At 39.8% G+C, this 22,053-nt stretch overlaps 1 protein-coding gene across 5 annotated transcripts; it reads right to left on the bottom strand.

Annotated features, from left to right (window-relative positions):
* Positions 1–587: 587 nt before the first annotated feature.
* Positions 588–18,443, bottom strand: fyco1a (FYVE and coiled-coil domain autophagy adaptor 1a). Of its 5 annotated transcripts, none has more exons than XM_080877450.1 (19): positions 18,372–18,410; positions 17,606–17,653; positions 16,572–16,683; positions 15,763–15,869; positions 13,655–13,780; positions 12,471–12,577; positions 11,655–11,798; positions 11,421–11,514; positions 8,854–11,307; positions 8,253–8,345; positions 7,514–7,632; positions 7,265–7,432; positions 6,479–6,631; positions 6,068–6,297; positions 5,550–5,697; positions 3,928–4,014; positions 3,497–3,707; positions 2,755–2,864; positions 589–2,607 (listed from the first exon to the last, which is right to left on the bottom strand). In XM_080877450.1, the coding sequence occupies exons 3-19, from the start codon at positions 16,630–16,632 to the stop codon at positions 2,532–2,534; spliced, it is 4,488 nt and encodes a 1,495-aa protein (XP_080733576.1). In that variant the 5' UTR covers positions 16,633–16,683; positions 17,606–17,653; positions 18,372–18,410; the 3' UTR covers positions 589–2,531. The 5 variants fall into 5 exon arrangements, with proteins under 5 accessions (XP_080733577.1, XP_080733576.1, XP_080733575.1 ...); XM_080877449.1 differs by having other exon boundaries at positions 16,572–16,686; positions 18,372–18,390; XM_080877451.1 differs by lacking the exon at positions 17,606–17,653 and having other exon boundaries at positions 588–2,607; positions 5,550–5,652; positions 16,572–16,686; positions 18,372–18,443.
* Positions 18,444–22,053: the final 3,610 nt, after the last annotated feature.

Raw genomic sequence — 22,053 nt, 5'->3', positions numbered from 1 at the left:
GTTCCTTCTCTAACAAAGGAGTCGATATTGGTTGTACTCCTTAGCTGATGTCCTTCTACTATCCTGCCCAGCTTTCCTAGTGTAACAGCCTGTCTCCTCATATCTCCTCCACACTCTTGAGGCTCTGCTAGAAGACTCAGCAAAGCTTCTTGTGATGGCAGATATTGACGGGCCATCCTGTGGGATCTGAAACACCTGTGCAATCTGAATGGGCTGCCTGTACCATTTCACGCAGCCAGTAATTACACTGTGACATTATCAAAGACAAAAATAGAGAAAAAAACAGTCAAGAGAGATAAGGATTAGGCTGCATAGGTCTCTGCTTCCTAACATCTATTATTGTACGATCTACTGTACAATATAAAGCGCCTTGAGGCGACTGCTGTTGTGATTTGGCGCTGTATAAATAAAATTGAATTGAATTAAAACTGTGGTGACTCAGAGTTCCTTTAATTTTTTTGAGCTATGTATTTCATCTTTAACAGAGAAAAACACTCTGTGGTTTCTTTGTTTTGCAAAGCCATATCAGAATAGAGGATATAGGATTTACAACAGAGGAACCAACTAGCAGCTTTTGAACTCAGTTACTCATCAAACACAGAAAAAAAACTTTCTTGTTTTTGGAGGTCATACAACAGAAAGCAAATGTACATGGATGTAATGTTAAGAAACACGTTAAAGAGCTCATCTTGTTCCCTTGAAATACTAAATCAGACACAGATTAGTGCAGAGACATCATTTCTCTCATTTTATTCATGTTTGTAGGCTGTCTGACAGGTCTCTTAGTTACACTCAAGTCTCTGTAGCATTGGTTACCACACAATTTATTCCCCCAGAGTAATCATTCAAAACCAGCTAGTAGAAAAATCTGTCCCTGTGTGCACTGTTGAAAAAGATAATAAAAACAGATTTTCATTTAATTTGTAACAAATTAAATATATTTTTCACAAAGTGCAGCTTTGTAAAGAAAACACCTTTGCATAGTTTTTGCATCAATTACACCCATCAAAGCTGATAAAAAGAGACCTGACTATAGTGGAAACAGGCCTCTACAAAAAGCAGCATACTTGCTTGACCCAGACCGTAGGGCTGTGTTCAAAAGTGACCAAAGTTGCTTTTTCTTATTGCCTTGCTCAGAAACAAACAAACAAACAAACAAAAACCAGAAATGAACATCCTACTTCATCACAAGAAAAAATGTATCATCCAGAGCAAAGATGAAAGGATTCCAGAGATTCATAAGGGGGAAAAAAGCAAAAAGACATTTACACCGATAAAATAAAAAATATAGTATAATGTGCAGAACATGACTTAGATGCCATTTCACACAGAAAGTTAGTTAAGTATCAGTTAACAGAGTGATATCAATTCATACCAGATGATGTGTTCTAAGTTGACAACACAACTAAAAATGTGTAATTTGAACATCAAACATCCCTGACAGTTAGAATTACAAGGCACTTAGAAAGTACAGTAGCCTGTTACTACTCAGCAACATATTTAAAGTTAGAGTCATGCAAAGACTCAGTCTGGATACTGATACAAAGAAGAAACAGCATAAATTTAGTTCAATCTTTTTTTTTCTTTTGTACCTCATAAGACTTACCCGTCCCCATGCTGCAGTTCACTCATAAAAGCAACACAATTAAAATAAAAATTTGCAAGTAATTTATAAAACAAACTAATTGGGAAGATATACTTCATCTTATTCCATAACCTGGATACAAAGAGAGCAAAATGGCAGTCTTCTATTTTTTAAAAATACATTTTTCAAAAACATAAAATGGGGCACGCATCCCCTAAAGGACAATTGCATTTCTAACTCCTGAGATTTGCACAAAGTGCTTATGGCATGTTGTGGAGCAGTAACTGCTTTTTCCAGGCCCCCTAAACACATTTCTGCTTCGCTTCTTTCTTGCCACAGTGTTCAAAAAAGTGACAAAGTGAACCAATGGTTTGCACCATAAAGATTGCACGAAACATTTAAAAATAACCACAAATTGTATTTTAAAAAAAAGAAAAGAAAATCATTCTGTCTTCATAGACAACTTTTATAGTAAAGTATTTGTTGCTTCTGAACAATCTTATCAAATGTCATATTAGTGTTACTTGCGGTGACCTTCGTTCCTTAACACAACAACATTTTTGCTAAAACAGAAGCAAAACTAAAACTACCAAACTTGGCAAACCCCCCCCCAAAAAATCCAGCTTAATTAACTAAATATACTTGAACTAAAGCCATGAATATTACTTAGTGCATGTATTTTTTTTAAATACCCTAAAAGTTGCATAGATATTTTTCCTTCTAAAACCTTTCTTGACAATATTGCATAGGCCACAGTTTACCAATAAACATACCTCAAAACACCAACACCGCACTGTTAAAGTGGTAAAGAGCATTTTTTGGAATAATATACTTGGTTTTGGAAACAAAAGTGGAAGTGGTCAGTGATAAGCCATAATGTCAGTTCTCCTTTAGGTTTGACAGTGGCATCAGGATGACGTCTCTGGGGGCAGAGTGAGAGAGAGTTTCATGGGCAGTCGCTGCCATCGTAGATTATGGACTTCTCCATGGTCAGATGGTAGAAAACCTTCTTGGAGATAAACCTGTTGAAGAATAGTTTTGGTTGAAAAGAAATTTAAAAATTTACATAAAAGCCAAACACAAATGCTGGCAAACATAATGGCATTTCTGTAATTTACACACTTCTGCAAAAAAAGAGGAACAAACTGTTCTAAACTATCGTGACCTACCGAGAGAAAGAGTTGTCAAAGATAAGGGTGTAGAGACCAGGATGCCGAACTTTCAGCTGTCCTTGAATGGTTTCTTTATGGGAAACGCAGCGAGTGAGAGGAATCAGGACCTGAGAACAGAACAGAAACAGGCCTTTAAAAATAATCTCAGTGCACAGGTGAAAGATTTGCCGCAGGTTTTCATAACAAATATAAATAAAGAATACGACGGTCATCAAAACTGAACCAAATCAAATTAAAAAAACAAACAAACAAACATCAGGATATACCGACAAGGGAGGGAGTTGATAGAACGCCAGATGAAAGGTCACAACTCATTTAAAACCTCTGACATTTTAAGTAAAGAATGTGCAGCTCACCCTGCTGAGCAACAATGGCTTCCTGCAGTGGTTTTCTTCAGTCAATAATGTTTGAAAAATAAAGCAAAAAGACCGTGCAGTCTGTAGGGGTGACCATGAAAGCACACACTGGGTCTGGTGATAACTTCTGCTTTGAAATCATCACCTGTGAGTGTGGGGTATTTGAGTTTGGCAACAACCGGAAAGCCTTTCATGCAGGTTTGCGATTTCCTTCCATTTAAAATGATGTAATCTGCAACAGTTGCTTTTATGGACGCTGCCAGTGGCAGACTTACAAGATGTGCACATCAACACATGCTCACAGTGTTTAGGCCTCTACACAAGAGGCTATATAAAAAAAAGGTAGACAGAGATTTCCTGAGCTCACAGTAAGTTAACTGTACCTTTGACTGTTGCACCGGAGTGTCAGTGGACTCCCGGTAAACCACGCTGAAGAAGATGCTCTTGGGCTCGGAGGAAAACATCCAGCTTATAGTTGGCCCAGAATCAATCACAGCAACAGTAATAACACTGTAGCTACTGGACTTAATGAAGAGCTCCCGGGAACTCTCACCAAACTTAGCGATATCATCAATACTGAGAGGGACAGCCACCCTGTAATGATAATGAAGGTTTATGATTAGGGATGAGACCAGAACCAGAACCCATAGATATTTAAAGGATACCTTTTAATAGCAAACTTCTGACTTCAGGTTTTCCAGCCATATAAGATTTATTGCCAAGAAGGATTGTTACAGCAAAGAAATAATCAAATTTCCTTATGTTTTGTGCTAAGTTTAAGCATGATATATATTTAGACCACATGAAAACTCACGTGACTTCTCCTGATTTGAGAAGGTTGATCTCTGAATCCTGAACAGTGGGAACTTGCTCGTCATCAGGGGTCACTTCTCCTGTGCTTCTACAAAATCCGAAACGAGACGCAGAGAACAATCGTTATGAAAACTGTTGTGCAACACTTCAGTGGCAAAGACCTATTAAACAAAATAACTCACATCAACATAAAACTCCACAGCATCTACACAGAGTGCAGCTAATTTTAATCTGTATTTTAAATTTTGCTGGGACATGCTCAAACATCATATGCATTTGAAGTGGACTCAGATTTGTACCCACGGGTCAGTACTTTTGCATTTTAATGGATCATTTCTGCATGTTTTACCTCATTTCACCCAAACACAAATGCTTAATGTTAAAAACGCCAATTACATTGATTTTCAGCAACCTCACATCTTTGCTGCATAAATGTTATGATGATGCTGGTTAAGTAACCTGTTTCACACTAATAAAGCACTTTTTTGTTATAAAAGTTTCTTTATTTTAAGAACTATTAAGAGCAGTACACAAACATGTGTTCTCCAGAAAATGAAAGTAATCTGGTGGTACCGCTTCCTTTATTTCTTTTCTCTTATCTGTAAACACAACCCAGCAAACACGATCGAAACCCCAACATAACATCCCTGGTCACAACCGGTCGCGGTAGGCCTGCAAACACCGAACCACAGACATGTTGTCGCTGTTTCCATGTAGAACAGAGTGTTTTTAACAAAGTGATACATCTATTCAGATTATTGCAACGAAGGAATTAAATGCAACTGTCTTTCTTTGTTTTTTAGAAACTGACAGCTAATTTGTTTATTGCAGGATTGTGAACAGATGGCCACATGTCTCTGTGCACAAAAACAAGCATTACCAGAGTCTCCTCTTTAAAAAAAACAAAACAGTTTTAGGTCATTCATGTTTGCAGCCATCTGCTGTTTCATTTGTTGCTGTTGGATTTAACTTTTCTATCTGTGATGTCAGCATAATAAATCCAGGGAACATAACCTAGTTGAGCAACAACTCAATTAGCTCAGTAGTATAAGAACTGGGCTTGTTCATCACCACTGAGGTAAATGTTTGTTCTTTTTATTCTTGCTATGGACAATGTTTTATTTTGTTTTATTCTAATCAACTAAGATTACTAGAAAATAATTATTGAATGCCTCTTTCTTACGAGGCCTCTCAAAGTGATGTCAGTGGGTTTTTTTAAACCAGGACTGGACCTTGACAAAAACGCCATCCGATGGTTATTCAACACTGAAATGTTTGCTTTGAAGTCTGTGAAGAGTTTTGTATCAACTCGACATTAACAAGCCGGCTGGTGCCACGTTTATGGTCTTTTCTAAGAGCAAAGCGAGACACTCACAACAGTTACGTGTTTTAAACAGATAACGATAATGTTACTGTTAATAATATAAGTTAAGAGCTGCTTAATTACTGGTGCTCAGCACTGTGGTATCTTGTGTTTTTTCTGATTGATCTCTCCAGCTGAGTTTCACCTGAGGACCCTGAGCAGTTAATGACAGAGTGACACGCTGACTCTGAAAACAACACGCGGAGCAATGACTCATCGGCATCCGCTCCGCTTTGTCTGCCCATAGACGCTGCACTCACAAATCCAGCGCTCCTGGATGCCTGCGGTCTTGTTCTCCCTCCAGGGACCCTGCAGTGGTCTGAGAGGTGGTATCACTGTCGTACACACCATTTACCTCCTCTTCTGTGATGATGTCAAAAGCTTCAGATGTGTTACTAGGATCTGACACTGAGAGCGAACAGGTAAATAAAGCAGATTAAATGCAACAAAGAACAATGTGCAGTCTGGAGTAAATAAAAAATCATGCAAGCATTAAAAAGGAAAAATGTAACAGGACTGAATTGAGACGAATGACGCAGTTTGGTTTTTTTTTTTCTGAATTTGAGCCAAACTGCGTTTTTCTCTGAATGAAAATGTCATCATCTTCCCCATTTGTCTATTGCACAGGAATTCACAGTAAAGGTTTCTGTCCTCCTTCCTCAACTAAACTTTCACTTCTGCTTACATGAAGAGTGAGGGTCAGATACGTACACCAATAAACTATCGGTGCATGTGGACATTTGTGAAATTAGTGAGTAAACATGTTTCTTCTTCTCACCTGTGACCCTGGGAGTTGGTATGTATGAAGCTGGTTCAGGAGGTGGTTGAGGTCCAGCTCCAGGTGGAGGAGGCTGCACATCCGAGGGGCTTAACTCTGCTGCCGTGAACCTCTCCACCACTGCACTATGTTGGGTGTAGCAGTGCCTGCAGCAGCGCTCCTTTTTCCCACTTTGCTTGGTCACAACATAGTTGTTGCTGCAGTAGTAGCAGAAGATGCGGCCACAGAGCCTACAACATTACAAATAAATAACTAAACATACATGCATAGAAATATTTTACCCATAATCCACATTTTTATCATCACTCGAGTGTGAAAGTGGATTTGATTCTACGTTACATGCAGTGTGAAAATCAATTCAGGGTATGCACAAACATGAAAAGGAGAGTAGGCCTTGGTGCAGAACCAAACCTGCAATGATGTCTGCGCAGCCACCAGGTGAACTGGCCTTTGCAATCGAGACAGTTGGTGGCCTCCTGATCCACCAGCCACCAACGCTCCTCTGCTCGCAGTTTCTGCTCAAATTCCAGAGCATCAGACTTCTGCCACAGAGCATCTTTGTCCCTGATTCAAGCACAAAAATGACAATGAAACGTCAGATTTCAGTCTTGTCTTCAGTCTAGCCTTTAAATTTTTTTGCGTGGGATGGATTTGGCTCAATTCTCAATATCAACTCAATATTCAAAGCAGTTGAAGTATCGTGAACAATTACTCGCTGAACAAAATTTGTCATTTAGTTGGACTTCATAAACTGCTTTAATGCAAAAGAACGCATACAAACTGAAACATGGAATATCTCTCCATTTCTGAAACGATGCAACTAAGACAAATAATGAAGACGTGCATAATAAAAGAGCACAAATGGAAGAACTAACGTGGGCACATCCCACTGGAGTTGCATGAATCACTGTTTTTGTGTTTCATTCTATGCAGAGTATGAAAGCGTTTGAGGTTTCTGAATACAGTGAATAATGGTACACAAAAAGCTGTTGTTTATGTCAGTAGAGTCTCTCACCAACATTTTCTGCTCTTGTCTCCATCAAAGTCTTTCTGTCAAATCCAATCTCAGTAATTTAGCTCAGCATTTAGAGAAGCCTCCCCTCACCTGCTCCTCAGACCTAATGACACCTTTCCTCACTAAAATTTTCTCTCCTTGTTGACAGTCTTGCAAAGAACTACAAGAGACAATGGCCATACTTTAAGAGTTCGATGAGCCGCTCTTCAAGGTTCGTCTTGGTTCTGTTGAGGTCATCGATCTCTGCGGTCATCTTCAGATGACTGCTTTGTTTGTCAGCTTCCGCCGTCTTCAATTTCTCCTTTAATTCCTCGCAGGTCTTTTGTGCGGCCAGGAGTGCTTCTTCAGCCCTTTAGACACGAGAAAATTAGTAGAGATCCCTTTTTCCATTAAAAGTTGGAATTCACAAGTATTACTGATTATGAATGTACCTGGTTGCTGCGTCTTTGAGTTGCTCAATCTCGCTTTCATTTTCACGAATGGTTGCTTCTGTCTTGGTGATGTGAGCATCTTTCTCTCTCGTTAGGTGCAAGCATTCCTCATTCTCAGCCTTCGTAAAACAAATGCATGCAGTGTATCCATTAGCAATTTTTGTGTTATTTATAGAAGGTTTTTCCATATAAAAAAAAAACAACCCTATTTATAATTGTTTGTTTTTCAAAGCCCTCTTGCTCTATAGGAGGGTATAGAAAAATAAATGGGAGCAACAACAGAAACCTGTGTTAAACCAGTATTTGATGATATAAGGCCACAACTGCATTAAAACACCTAACCTCATGCACAAACATATGACCTCAAGCACACTTAGGTAAGCCATGTATCTGATGACGATCACAGAGCTTGTGTATCTACTCCACTTTTACAACTAAAGACAAATTGGTCTTACAATAAACATGTCATTACCTGTGAAAAGAATAAAAGTAAAAGAGACTTAAAGGAAATCTGCTGAGGAACAAAACAAATAATAGAATTTGTCATATTTTATGTAATGTTTAGCTTCCTTTGCTCCAATCATTATGCAAATAATTAAAATGTTGATGTCTGCTCCAGGCTATATATTAAATATTAGAATTCTTGGTGATCTAACTAGTATTTTTCCAACATGACTTTGTATCTACTTGTGTTGTTGCCATAAATGGCTGGATTAGACTGCATTTGAAAAATACAAACCTGTAGTTCAGAAACTTTAGCCTGCAAGCTGGACTTGTTCCTCTGCTCCTCCTGCAGCTCGGCCGTCACCTTGTCCAACTGTTCGTTCAAACTCTGAAATGTGAGCGTAAGAGAAGGGTTTCACAGCCATGCTCGTGTCTTTGAACTAAACGATAATGAGCTAACAGATTATAATAACAATGTCAACATGCTGTTACTGATCGTCATTTTATTCTAGGGTGTTACCTAAAAAAAGTTTAATGTGCTCATTAGTGCTAAACGCAAAGTACAGCTGGAGCTGAATGTTTTTGATCATAAATCAAAAGCTCTGAGACCAACTGAAATTTTATCTAGTCATGGCTCTAGATGAAAAAGCCAGAGGACGCCAGAAGGAAACATGTACACCAAATATTCTGAAGTTGTTTCATCTGAATTAACAATGACAACAGGTGCTGCTGAAGACAAAGTCCGGGGTTCAATCCACTGGTGCACGTGAACGGTTTTCTGAGATATTCTGGTGAAAGCAATGAACTGACTGAGATGTCTATCCCCGAGTTCAGTTATTAAAATTAATTACTGCTGGTTTAAGACAAGTCGTGATTAACACATTTATTCCTCTCACCTTTATCTGCACTTGATAGTTCATGCTCTCTGAGCTCATCTGGAACTTGATGGCCTCCATCTCCTCTTTGTTTGAGTCCTTAATGGTTTGCACTTGGTTTTTAGTCTTTTCCAGTTCTTCTTGGAGCTCCACGATAGTCTGCGGAAGTGCCTCTTTCTGTGTAAGCTCCTTTCTTAAACTGTTATTCTCCAGTTGTAGTTCTTCCATACACTTCTCTAGTCGCTCAACCCCTTTCTCCAGCTCTATAATCTTCCCAGAATCGCCTTCCCAGTGCCCTCTGACCTCCTCTTTTTCTGCACTCAGTTTACAGATGGTCATCCCCAGCTCTGCCATCTCGGTGTTTGCCCTGTGCAAACCCTCGCGGATCTCGTTGTTCTCTAAAGCTAGCTTTCTATTGTCTGCCTTCAGGGTAGACAACTCTTCTCGCATGGCGGCTGCAGCTATGGCTAGCTCGGCATGAGCAGCGACTTCGTGATCATGCTTTTCAATGAGCGCCTCTTCCTTCTTTTTGCACTCCACGAGCTCTGCAACATGCTTCTGATTCAGTGCCTCTGTCTGGGATTTAAGTTGCTCAGTCAGGGTCCTGAGCTCATTTCTTTGGGCTTCTGTCACCTCCAGCTGTGCTTTTAACTTTAACTTTTCTTCCTCAGATCTCTGCACCTGCACCCTAAGGTCCAGCACTTCTGCCTGGAGTCTGGACACTTCTTTCATCCTGACTTCCAACTGGACTTCAACCACAGCTAGTTTTCCGATTATTTCCTGATTTTCCTTGGCTTCGACAGCACTCCTCTCCAACTGCGCCATCTCCATCACCTGCTTCTCAGAGGTCACACTTTTAAGCATTTCACTCTGTTTAGCACAGGTGGCTTCAGCATCAGCTTTGGCAATCTCAAGTTCCTTCTCCTTGGTCTCCAAATCTTTTAGCCTGGACTGCAACTTAACAAGGTCAGTCTCTTTACTCTCGAGCTGGGCCTCTTTGACTTGGAGCTGTTCCTGAAGACTGGCTTCATTATTGCGTGAAGCTCCTACGTTTTTTTCCAATTCTCCAATTTGTCCATGAGCATTCTTCAAGTCTGCCTGGATGAGGTTAAGAGCTGCTTTCCCAGTGTTCTGCTCCTCCCTCAGACTCTGATTCTCCTGCTCCAGACGCTTCAATGTGGTCTCTGAGAGCTTTGCAGCCATGGTGGCTCGCTGCAGACTTTCATCCAGCTTACAGTTCTCTTCACGCAGTCGCTTTTCTTTTTCATCTACTGTCACCTTGGTGTCATCCAGCTGGCTTCTAAGTTGTTTCTCAGAAGCTCTTAAAGCTGCTAATTCAGCCTCAAGCACCGATCTGTTTTCTGCCATCTCCTTTTCTAGCTCGGAGTACTCTGTCTTGCCGTTTTCTATCTTCGTAGCTTGTTCTTTGACATTCTCCTCCAGCTCAGCAATCCTAGTATTCAGTTTGTCTCTCTCTGTGATCAGACCCTGGTTCTTGCTTTGCAGCTGTTGTAGTGTCTCAACGCTGCAGGCTAGCTCCACCTCTTTTCTTTTAAGCTGTTCTATAAGGGAAGCAACTTCTGCTTCTAAAGACTCTTTCAAGTCACCAATATTTTTCTGCATCTCATCTTTATCTTCTTGTGCCCTCTTCTTCACCTCTACTACCTCTTTCTCTTTCTCCTCTAGAGATCGTTGGAGGTCTTGCAGTTGCCTCTGTAGGTTGCTAGCCTCCTTCTCTTTCACTACCAAGGCCCCCTGCAACTTGTCAACTGTAAAGCACTGCTCCTCCACTTTTTCCTCCAACTTGACTTTCTCCTCAGACACAGACGAAAGTAATGCTCCGAGTTTTGTTTCAGCATCCTTTGCAGATGTCTCTTTGACTCTAAGCTCTTCCTCTAGCCTTTCTGTTTGCCTCCTCTTCTTCTCAACCTCAGCTACTGCTTCTAACTTCCCTTTCTCTGCTTCTTTCAACCTGTCCAGCAACTCGTGTATCTTTTGTGCAGAATCAAAGGACTTGGCCGTCTGCTGGTCCTTCTCATTCAGAAACCCGCCCATCTTGGCCATGAGCTCCATGTTCTTCCCCTCAGCAACAGCCAGCTTTTCCTGAAGCAGCAGCTGCTCAGCCTGCTTGGCTTGTTCCCCAGTTCTGAGTGCTTCTACCTCTCTGGATAAAGCCGTCTCTCTCTGCTGCAGAGCATAAAAGTTTTCTTGCAAGCCTTTTTGTTGCTCATTAAGTGTAAGCGATGCATCCAGCTGTCTCTGCAGATCTACAACAACTCCTCTCAGCTCTTCACTCTCCTCGCCAAGCTGCTGCATCTTATCTTGGAGTTCTCGGTGCTTCAATTCTGAACGGTCAAGCTCAAGTCGAAGTTCTTCAACTTCACTGACATCTTCTCTGCAGGCAGGCAGCGACTCATTCAGGTCATTCAGCAGACCCTGACCATAGTCAGGGCTGGAAAGGAACTCAGATGCTTGCTTTATGATTTCAAGGGAAACAAAGGAAGAAGAAAAGGAATAATGAAAATCTTGCAATCATTTGAAAGTTAATAAAAAATTAAATGATGTTATTAGAGACAGACATCAGTTACCTGGGAGTAAGAGCTGGCCAGACTGTTAATACTGGAACTGCGACTGGGTGGTTTCCACATATGGCCAGGTGAGTTTGCACTTCCCAGTGTCCTCCTGTTAATTATAAAACAATTCAGATAATGAGAAATATGGATTAATGTCAGACAACCTGACTAAGTGGGTTCAAAGGCAGAGATATATCACCTTTTAATGTTCTTTTAATTTTACATTATTTTCATTAGTTATTTTGTTACCTTGCAAAAGTCGGCCAGGAGGCATCAAGGTCATAACCTCTTGATGCTACGTCAAACTGGACTTCGTTGAGCTCGTACAGGTGACTGATGATGTCCACACTAAGGTGAGGCTTCAAGAAGGGACTTCTTGCATAGTACCAGTCACTGTGAGGACAGAGGTGAGAAAGACAACGTGACAGCACACAGCAAAACCACAAAAAACAAATTAAGTTTAAAATTTGAACTTTAATAATATACTTTTGAAAGTAAACACTAAAGAAAGGAAATGTCACCTAGAAAAATTACACACACACACACACACACACACACACACACACACACACACACACACACACACACACACACACACGCACACACACACACATTAAGCTTCTTAGGCTGTAGTAAATAGTCTGTAGCATCAAAAATCAACCATATTTCTCTTTAAAATTAAGATTGAGAATTTTGCATTTTTCTATTCATTAAAATAAGTCTACCGCACTAAACACACTCATTTCACTCAAGTAAGTGACTGAACTGAAAGCGACTTCATAATAACTAGACTGTTATACATACTCTACTATTATTTCGTAGGAGAGCTACTTCTAGGACGTTCATTAAGAGAACAGAAAACAATGACGTCAAACGCTACATCAAACAGAAAAATCAACATCTGATTCAGTTTCCATGATTGTCAGCCATAAACAGCTGGCTCACTTCTGCCAGTGTTTCATGGGCTTTATTCAAATTTAACAATCTTGTCGATTTAAATCAAATATGTGTGTTCTTTTATTTTTTAATGTCAGCATAGAAATAATCGGGCTGTGACAGGCTTACCTGGTGACTCTCTGGTTCATTAGGCACTGCTGCAGCGTGTCAGCCAGTCGCTGATGTACGAGGGAGTAGCGAATAAATGCTCTTCCTTTCCCCAGAGATGTTTTTAGCTATTAAAGCAAATCAGAGATTATTACACATGGTCCTTAAAAAAACATGTACTGACATTGCCGGGAGTCAAAGACTACAAAGAAAAATATCTTTCTGTTTAGCCTTTCCGAAAACAAAATGAACAACTCTAGTCTCTAAATAACCATACAAAATCTAACTGAAAGACAGGCACAAATAATATAAAACTGACAACAAGAAACACATTAAAAAGCAAACAAAAAAATTCACAATATGTTGTTAATTAAAGCCACTTAAACTACTAAAATGCGTCCTGAGTTTTATATATTTATATATATACAGAGTACACACAGCAAAAGACTGATCGCCGTTAAATGCAGAACTGACCCCCACAGGAAATCCGTCTTACCTGTTGCAATAAGACTGTACAACTCTTTCTCGCTCTGTAGACGACTTTTTTAGGATTGATATTAATGTAATTTATGTCTTTTTACTCAGATTGTGCATTATTATTATTATCGTTATTCATCTGTATGTTATTGAATGTTTTTCCCATTCCCCCATTATATGCTGGTACTCTATTTTTATTCATTGCACCGACATTATGTCACTTGCATTCATAGTTATTTTATTTTATTCTATTCTTGTATAATCATTTTTTCCTCTCTTGCCGCAGTGAACATGTCTATGACAAAATAATTTCCCTCGGGATAAACACAGTTTTTAGATTTTTCAGATTCTAAGTAACAAGGCAAAAATTGAAGTATGTAACTAGCATGAATGTTTAAAGGTCTGTCTGATATTGTCACCATGCAACCAGAACTATGTTACTCTGTTTCCACATATCTCATTACTGTTTCTCACACCTGGCACAAAATCGTAAATAGTCAGCTTCAGATGGTTGAGATTAATGTGCCGCCTGAGGACACATGACGCCCACTCATTTTCATGACTATTACCTGCTCTATTCTCACTCAGGTGCACTGTAAGGGTTATAGGGGTTTAAGGTCTGACCCGACAGTGCTGGACACCTCAATCTGGTGATGTCTAGGAAAGTTCAGAGCTGCAGTGCATTTGTGGAAAGTGGCTTTAGTGGTATCATTATTAACAAATCTCACCTCAGTGATGGATTTGACAAAGCGGATACCGTCATTGGCTCCTTTGATCTTAGCCAGGCATTCACTGAAGTAATCCCAGTAGTCTTTCTTTGTGCCAAGAAATGTGGTCTTCTCCTTCTGGTCAAACTGAAAGAAGGTATCAGAAACTGTAAGAAAGCGACATGGCACCCAAACTATCCTGAATTGAAGTCTATATGAGATTTCCACAGCAGCAAAAATGGTGAAAGAAGTATAAAGTTAGGTCCACAGGCTGTAAGACATCTTTTGTGGTTTTGACTGTAAAATCCTGGAATTTTAAATCAAACAATCAAGATATGATTAAAGTGCAGACTTTCAGCTTTAATTTAAAAGCATTTTATTAACTATTAACAAATTAAAGCCACTTTTATGTATTGTGTGTATAGTTTCCAAGGCTCAAAAGTAATTGAGCGCCTGACTGATAAATAGTTTTACAGCCAGATGAAGCCTGTATTAGACATAAAAGTTCTGGAGTTGATTCAAATTGTTCAACTTTGAAGTCCAAACAGTTGCCAATACATGCGAATGCATTTACCAGCTCAATAACACCAAAAGGCCTGAACGGCCACAGAAGACGACTAAAGCGGATGATGAATGAATTACAAATAAGATAAACACCTTCATAGCATCTAAGTAAGTCAAGAGCAATCTCGAACAGGTAGGTGTATCCCTGTCAAAGTCTGCAATCAGAAGATGCCTTTATAAATGTTAATAATACAGACCGTTCACAACAAGGAGCAAACCACTAGTTGCACTCAAGAACAGAACAGCTAGATTGGACTTTAACAGAAAACATCTGAAACGGTCTGTCCAGTTCTAGGGAACAGGAAAAAAGTCTTTGGTCAGATGAAACATTTAACTTATACCAGAATAATGGCAAGATGGAGAATGGAGAAAGAAACGAATAGCTCACCATCCAGAGCATACAACATCACATGTCAAACATGGAGGAGGCAGAGTTATGGCATGGCTTTGTATGGTTGCCAGTGGAACCAGGACACTGATGTTTGTTGATGTGAAGGCTGACAGAAGGAGCAGAATGAAGGAAAGTGTACAAGGCCATGCTCTATGCTCAGATTCAGCCAAATGCTCCAAAACTGATCAGAGCTTCACAGTACAAATGGATAATAACCAAAAGGACACTGCAAAAGAAACCCAAGGGTTTCCTCAAGGTTGGGAAATACTCTTCAAAGGTCAAGTCAAGTCATCTGATCTCAACCCAATAGATCAGGGGTGGGGGAACCCAAGGGCCGGTGTCCTGCAGGTTTTAGATGTGTTCTTGATCCAACACAGCTAATTTAAATGGCTAAATGACCTCCTCGGCATGTCATGAAGTTCTCCAGAGGCCTGGCAATGAACTAATCATTTGATTCAGGTGTGTTGACCCAGGGTGAGATCTAAAACCTGCAGGACACCGGCCTTTGAGGCCTGGAGTTCCCAACCCCTGAAATAGAGCATGCAATATCCAACTGAAGACAAAACTGAAGGCAGAGAAATCCACAAACGTCAACAACTGTAGGATAGCTGCAATAAAAGCTTAGAAGAGCTTCTGAAGGGAGGAATCACAGCTTTTAGTGATGTCCATGAGTTCTAGACTTTAGGCAGGGAAAGCATTTCATCAGAATACAAACAATCCTTATATTTAAAATTATGTTAGTCTGTCCAGTTAATTTTAAGCTTCTGAAAATGGGGTCTATGATTTATGATAAACAGTTAATGCAAATTTTATGTTAAATCCCATAAATTAAAGGTGAAAGGTTGCACTTCAAGAAATAAAGAGATGGAAAATTACAAAAAGTTGTCACTGTCAAAAAACCCTTTGGACCTAAACTTCCTGTTGAAGAAGACTTTTTCTTTAATATATAGATATATTTTATATCAAGGCAGCAGAATTTTTCAATTTAGTGCCTGGAGAAGTCAAACAGGAAGGTAAGTATTTACAGACACTAGTTAAGGACAAATAAGATCATTGAGTAATGTGTCATGTAAAATGCTGTGTTTCTCCAGTTAATTAGCTTCCTGTCCATTTTCTTAATTTTGTTTCATCTAAGAAACTACGTGTTGTTCCTTAGCTAGCTGTGTAACCTCACCTGCAGCAGGTACTCCAGTTTGTTGGCAAATTTCTGGAGATTGGTGCTGTCATCTGTGATTGGCTCCCCAGTTTCTCTGTATTCCTTTGCAAGCTCTGCAACAGACTCTGAAATAGACACAAAAATAATTCCAAACCGATCACTGGCAAAGCAGGTAGATTATGTTGGAAAACTGGGAACTGTTCATACATTTTATATAAAGTAAACTTAAAAACAGAAAGAAGCAGCATGTCTTCATTCAGCTAATTTATTAAGACAGGAAACTGAGTGAATGCAAAGTGTACATTTCGGTAACACACAAACTCAAATAGTCCTGGTACCTATAACTCTAACCACTTCCACTGTCACGCTCTTCCAGTAAAGCTGATTTTTACATAAAAACTTGCCTCTTATCCATCGTAAAAACTGGAAAGACACCCGTGATGGATGCACTCTGAGCACGCATTCTCTGTCTCGCTGCATGCTGACAGAGGCTGCCACCACACCCTTACAACACAAACATGAGGTCAGATGCCTGTGCTTCCAAATGGTTTGTTGGCAAGGGTCAGTCAGTCTCCCTCTGCTAAACTGTACTCAGACTTGACTCTATGGCAGACATCCTGAAATCACAGCTTGCTAACTCTCTTTCTCTTCTTCTCAGTGAGGCCATGTCAGTTAACAACTGACGTCTGCCAGTGTAATTGCACACACACACACATTCAAACACACACACACACACACACACACACACACACACACACACACGCACACACACGCACACACACACACACACACATTCAAACACACACACACACACAAAGCTGACAAACCATGCAAATCTCGGATAATCCTCTGGAGCTGGTTCTCCTCGACCCTAGTCCCCGCAGCCATGGCCCCACCTCTCGCTCCCTGGCAACCAGGGGTCACAGGGTCGTATAAAGTCTGCTGAATCAGAAAATCAGAACCAGTTAGGAACAAAAGGAGGATCACAGCTCCCTCTTTATTCTCTTATGGCCACATATGATCCACACAAACGTGTGTGAGGATGAGAACACTTCTCAACATCTTTGCGGCAAATGCAGTTTAGGCCAGAAATTCAATCTAACAGAGGTACAATAGTTTGTGACAGAGCACAGTATTTACTGTGGATATCAGATTTCAACAAAAGGCTAAACATAAATACATCCTCATAGGTCTCTACTACAAAGCAAGTTTAATGCGCGGACGGTATCTTTCTGTTATCTGGATTCACTTCTCCTAACATTATCAATCAGGATAAGCAGGTTATTAATTCACTAAGTTAGCTCATCTAATCAGTTACAACTGCTGATAAGTGTACTGGCAACAGAGCTGCTGATTATTAAAAGTAAGATGAAACTGTACTATGAGAAAATACATTGTGGTTAACACACAGCACAGACTGAAAGAATAAAAGAAAAGAGGTGCTATATTAATAACATTTAACCTAGTTGAAGTCAGGAAAGATTGTTGACTGTGTAAGTTAACAGTCTTATCAAAATCAGGTTTCTGTCATTACAGACAGGAGAATCTGATGGATCATAACTGAGTATTTTATTAAATTAATTTTCAAAGTACAGTTTTAGTTCTTATTCTTTAACCTACAGCCTCGGTGGTGTTTAACAGTCTGAGAGTAAAAAATAAATATATTTTAAAAAATTCAAGCATATGTTCAGGCTATCTGCAAATTTGGTCAGCAAGTTCAAACAGCTGCTCTGTTTTAGGATCATACATTAAGGCTTACAGAAAAATAAAATTGTTTTTTTCAAATTGTTTGAAGCCATCAGGTTAAAAAAATCAAACACAAAAACTTTATAAGCTATAAACAAACTTCAGAGCCTCTTACAATCGGAGGACAGAGGTCAGAGGAACCGTCCAGCAGTAGTGAAGTTACCTGAATAAAAAAAAAATAATCCTATTTTATACTGCAGGCCTCAGATAATTGAAACAGTAAAAAGGCACAAACATTTGAAGGATCAACTGTAAAGGCAAGATTGTTGCTCACACACAGAGTAAACCTCGTTGGGGTGGTATGCTGGAAAACGACGCATATCGGCTTATAGTATTTATTAAAATTGTTGAGCTGTACATAAATACATGAAAACCACAACCAAAGGAAGTTAATACATAACGTGATAATCCTGTCGGGGGTATTAGTTACAGCAGGCATTTCTTAATTGGTTTGTAATTAGTATTGTATGTGTCTAAAACTTGGGAATGTAAGATAACACCCATTATGATAGCACGACGAGCATTTGTGGTGGCGTCAACGTACGTTTTGGTTTAACGTTACATTTGTATGCTACCTGACCAGGTAATGTGAGTCTCCTGGTAACAACGTTCAAAACGCTGGTAACAGCTGTAACTAACTCTTCACTATCGCTTCTCCAAACCCCTTATAACCATACCGTAGGACACACAGCTGATATATGAAACTCTTAATCACGTTCCTTTGTGTTTTTGTCACGGTGACGTTACTTTCGCTTCGACACATTTAACGGGTATTTTAAAAATAACCCTGACATCAGCGGGAAAAGCTAACTTAAATAATCTGACATGTTTCTACATAGCTGCTTAATAAAAATAACAAAAGAACAACAACTTTAACATACTTTTAGTGGTTCAACTCAACCCATAACAACCAACACAGAGCGTTTAATGCGTCCACACAAACTTGTTAGGAGTGTCCTGATTGACAGGAAGTCACCCCATTGAGAAAGCGACATTCGGTCTCCCCACCAATCACTGCGGGGCTTGTAGGCGGGCTCTAGATAAGCGCTGGATAGTTTGTTTGCCTAGCAAACAGTGTGGTCATGTGACCTAGTGTCCCTATTTCCACGAGTGTCCCACTTTACTTGTCCTTTACTTGTCAGCAGAGCAGCTTTGTGATTAGAAAAAGTTTGGTAGATTATTATACTCTACAAATCTGCCCAGAAAAATAATAATCTTTGCAATCAGCACTGCAACATCTCTCGATCAATGTTTGATTCATTTTTATTTGTTTTTAAATATGTACCATTGTTTTTATATTTTATATTTATATATTTATTACTTCTATTTAAACCTTGCACTGAGTTTTTTTCTATATGTTTTAGTCTGAGCTTGTGCATCGTAATTTCATCCTGCATTGCGTCCTTGAGGTTGTGCTGAATGACAATGAAATGACTCTTGAATATAATAGCATGAATCAATATGAATGTCCTTCAGAAAGCTTGTAATTTTTTAATATACATTTCATTCTAATTCATGAGTGATTTCTGAAATAAATTTTCAAAAATTGGAAAGCCATTATTTGTTAATAATTTGGTGTGCCACAGAACAGATATTGTGACATCTAATGTGGATTTCTGTTTCTAGCATTTACACCCTATTTTTTTTAAACCTTTACAGCTTCCACAGGAGCACAAATAATTAGAAACACATTTTGGTGATATCACTATAGTTGAGGTAAAAAAAGTTGAGGAGTACAGAGGTCTGACCCAAGACTTTGTGGACTGGTGCCAGCTGAACTACCTCCAGATCAACGCCAGTAAAACCAAGGAACTGGTGGTAGACTTCCGCAGGCACAAGCATTCTCCACTGCAACCACTGAACATCCAAGGTATGGACATTGAGGCTGTGGACAGCTACAGGTACCTTGGTGTTCACTTGTATTTTTATTTTTTATTTTTTATTCCTATTTATTCTATTTATCCCCTTTGTATATTTTATTTATATTTGTCTCTGTATTTATATATGTGTGTGTGTGTGTATATATATATATATATATATATATATATATATAACAATTCTGTAACTGTAACTTCGGTCGTTGCTGTGCTTTTTGGAAGTCGAATTTCCCAGAGGAACCCACCCGAGGGATTAATAAAGTTCTATCTTATCTTATCTTATCTTATCTTATCTTATCTTATCTTATCTTATCTTATCTTATCTTATCTTATCTTATCTTATCTTATCTGAACAACAGACTGGACTGGACTCATAATTCAGACGCCCTCTACAGGAAAGGGCAGAGCAGGCTGTACCTGCTGCGGAGACTCAGGTCATTTGGGGTGGAGGGCCCACTCCTGAAGACCTTCTATGACTCTGTGGTGGCTTCTGCTATCTTTTATGGTGTGGTCTGCTGGGGCGGCAGCATCTCTGCTGGGGACAGGAAGAGACTGAACAGGGTGATCCGAAGGGCCAGCTCTGTTCTAGGATGCCCTCTGGACCCAGTGGAGGTGGTGAGTGACAGGAGAACGGCGGCTAAGCTGTCATCCCTGATGGACAACATCTCCCACCCCATGCAGCAGACTGTGACAGCACTGAGCAGCTCCTTCAGTGGGAGACTGCGGCACCCACGGTGTGGGACGGAGAGATTTCGCAGGTCTTTCCTCCCCACTGCTGTCAGACTCCATAATAAAGACTTTAACTGATCAAGCACACACATCCATACATATGCAATAATATTAAGTGCAATAATCCTTTCTGTCATCGTTGTATTTTTACTCAGTTGTATATAGTATTTGTATTTGTATTCTATTTTTATCTTATTGTATATTTATTTTATTTTATTCTACTGTATATAGTATTTTATTTTATTCTATTCTGTACAGTTGTGTACTGTATTTATTCTTATTGTATTCTAATTTTTGCCTCATAACTTTTGCACTGTCCACTTCCTGCTGTGACAAAACAAATTTCCCACGTGTGGGACTAATAAAGGTTATCTTATCTTATCTTATCTTAAAACAAAAAACAAACAAAAAGACCCTGAAGATTCTGGTTTGTCTCCCTATTTATGGCTGTGAATGCAAAATTTGGATTTTCTGTTCTTTGAGAAGCCAGAGAACTTGCTTTAATTTTACTACTTTCAAGAAGTGCCTGAACATTGAAGTGAAAGTTTAGTGAGTATCAATTCTCATTTCTAAAAGTGTCGTTTTGTCACAGTTCGCGAGGCGAGCCGTATGGATTTATTAAAGGACCCAAGATGCGGCACAACTGAGGTGAGGAAGCTTTATTTAAGGGACGTGGTAAAACAACAAAGGCGGGGGTGGCAAAAACAGAACTGAGTTAAACCTAAACTGGGAAAACTAAAACTTAAACAACAAAACCTGAACACGAGTGAGGGTAACTTGAAGGGAGAATTCACAGGATGACAAAGGGAGAAACGCCAACCAATCAAAATCCTGCTCATGTGGTCCTGTCATTGTTATTTGCTATTTTCACTGTAGAGCATGCGCAAAAGTATGTAACTATAGACTCTTTTCCATTAGTACCTACTTGGATTGACTCGCCATGGATCTCCACGACTCGTCCCACGATTTAATTCATATGTGACAGAAATACTACAAAAAATGTGGACATTGAGGCAAGAATATACCGGCTGCTCAGTCTGCGGCTTTTCGGGGGAAAACTGTGTTGTTTTTTGTAGGCATTTCCCTCATGTGCAGGTTTCAAAAATGGCGGATTTGATTTTCCTGAATGAGACGCTCTCATAACTCGTTGAGTGACACCACTGACCAGTCAGTCGGTGGCATGCAGTCTGACAACACCACATTTAAGTGCCTGCTTAGATCGCCTGGAACCCGGGTGAGCAGCTACTAAAAAAGTACCTGGTACCAGGTACTATGACCTAATTGAAAACCATGGCGAACTGTGCTGAGTCAATCTGAGTAAGCACCAATGGAAAAAGGTCTTATTTCACAAGGAGCTGTAAAGAGAGATGACCACAGGCAGGAATGATTTCCTGTGTCGTTCAGTGGTGCATTTGGGTAATCTCAGTCTCTCACTGAACGTGCTCCTGTGATTGGCCAGCACGTCATGGAGTAGGTTGGAGGTATCGTCCAGCATTGACTTTATCTTGGACAATATCTGCCTCTCCGACGCCATCTTAAGGGAGTCCAGCTCCAACCCCACAATATTACTGAGCTCGTGGATCAGTTTGTTAAGTCTGTCGGCATCTGTGACCCTGAACCTGCTGCCCCAGAATGCACCGTTTAAGCACCAGCACCGTTTCAAAAGTACCGGTTTGGTACTGGTATCGGATAAAACCTAAACGATACCCATCCCTATTTGAACCTCCTCAATCAATCAAAGCTTTATTCGTCACATGCAGGTTGCCCTGCAGTGAAATGGGACCCCCCCGACCTTACACATATAGCACAAACATTACATGGGGACACAGGTCGGAGATTGGTAGAATCAGAGAAAAAACATTGAAATGTACACTACAATGGGGAAAGTACAAGAGGAAAAAAAGAGACCCCTACTCATGCTGTGCTTCCATGGTAGGACAGCATGAGAACAGGAAAC

Source organism: Rhamphochromis sp. 'chilingali' (assembly GCF_963969265.1).
Source record: "Rhamphochromis sp. 'chilingali' genome assembly, chromosome: 3".
NCBI lineage: Eukaryota > Metazoa > Chordata > Actinopteri > Cichliformes > Cichlidae > Rhamphochromis > Rhamphochromis sp. 'chilingali'.
The sequence above is the reverse complement of the archived record's forward strand: the minus strand, read 5'-3'. Positions and strand labels throughout refer to the sequence as shown.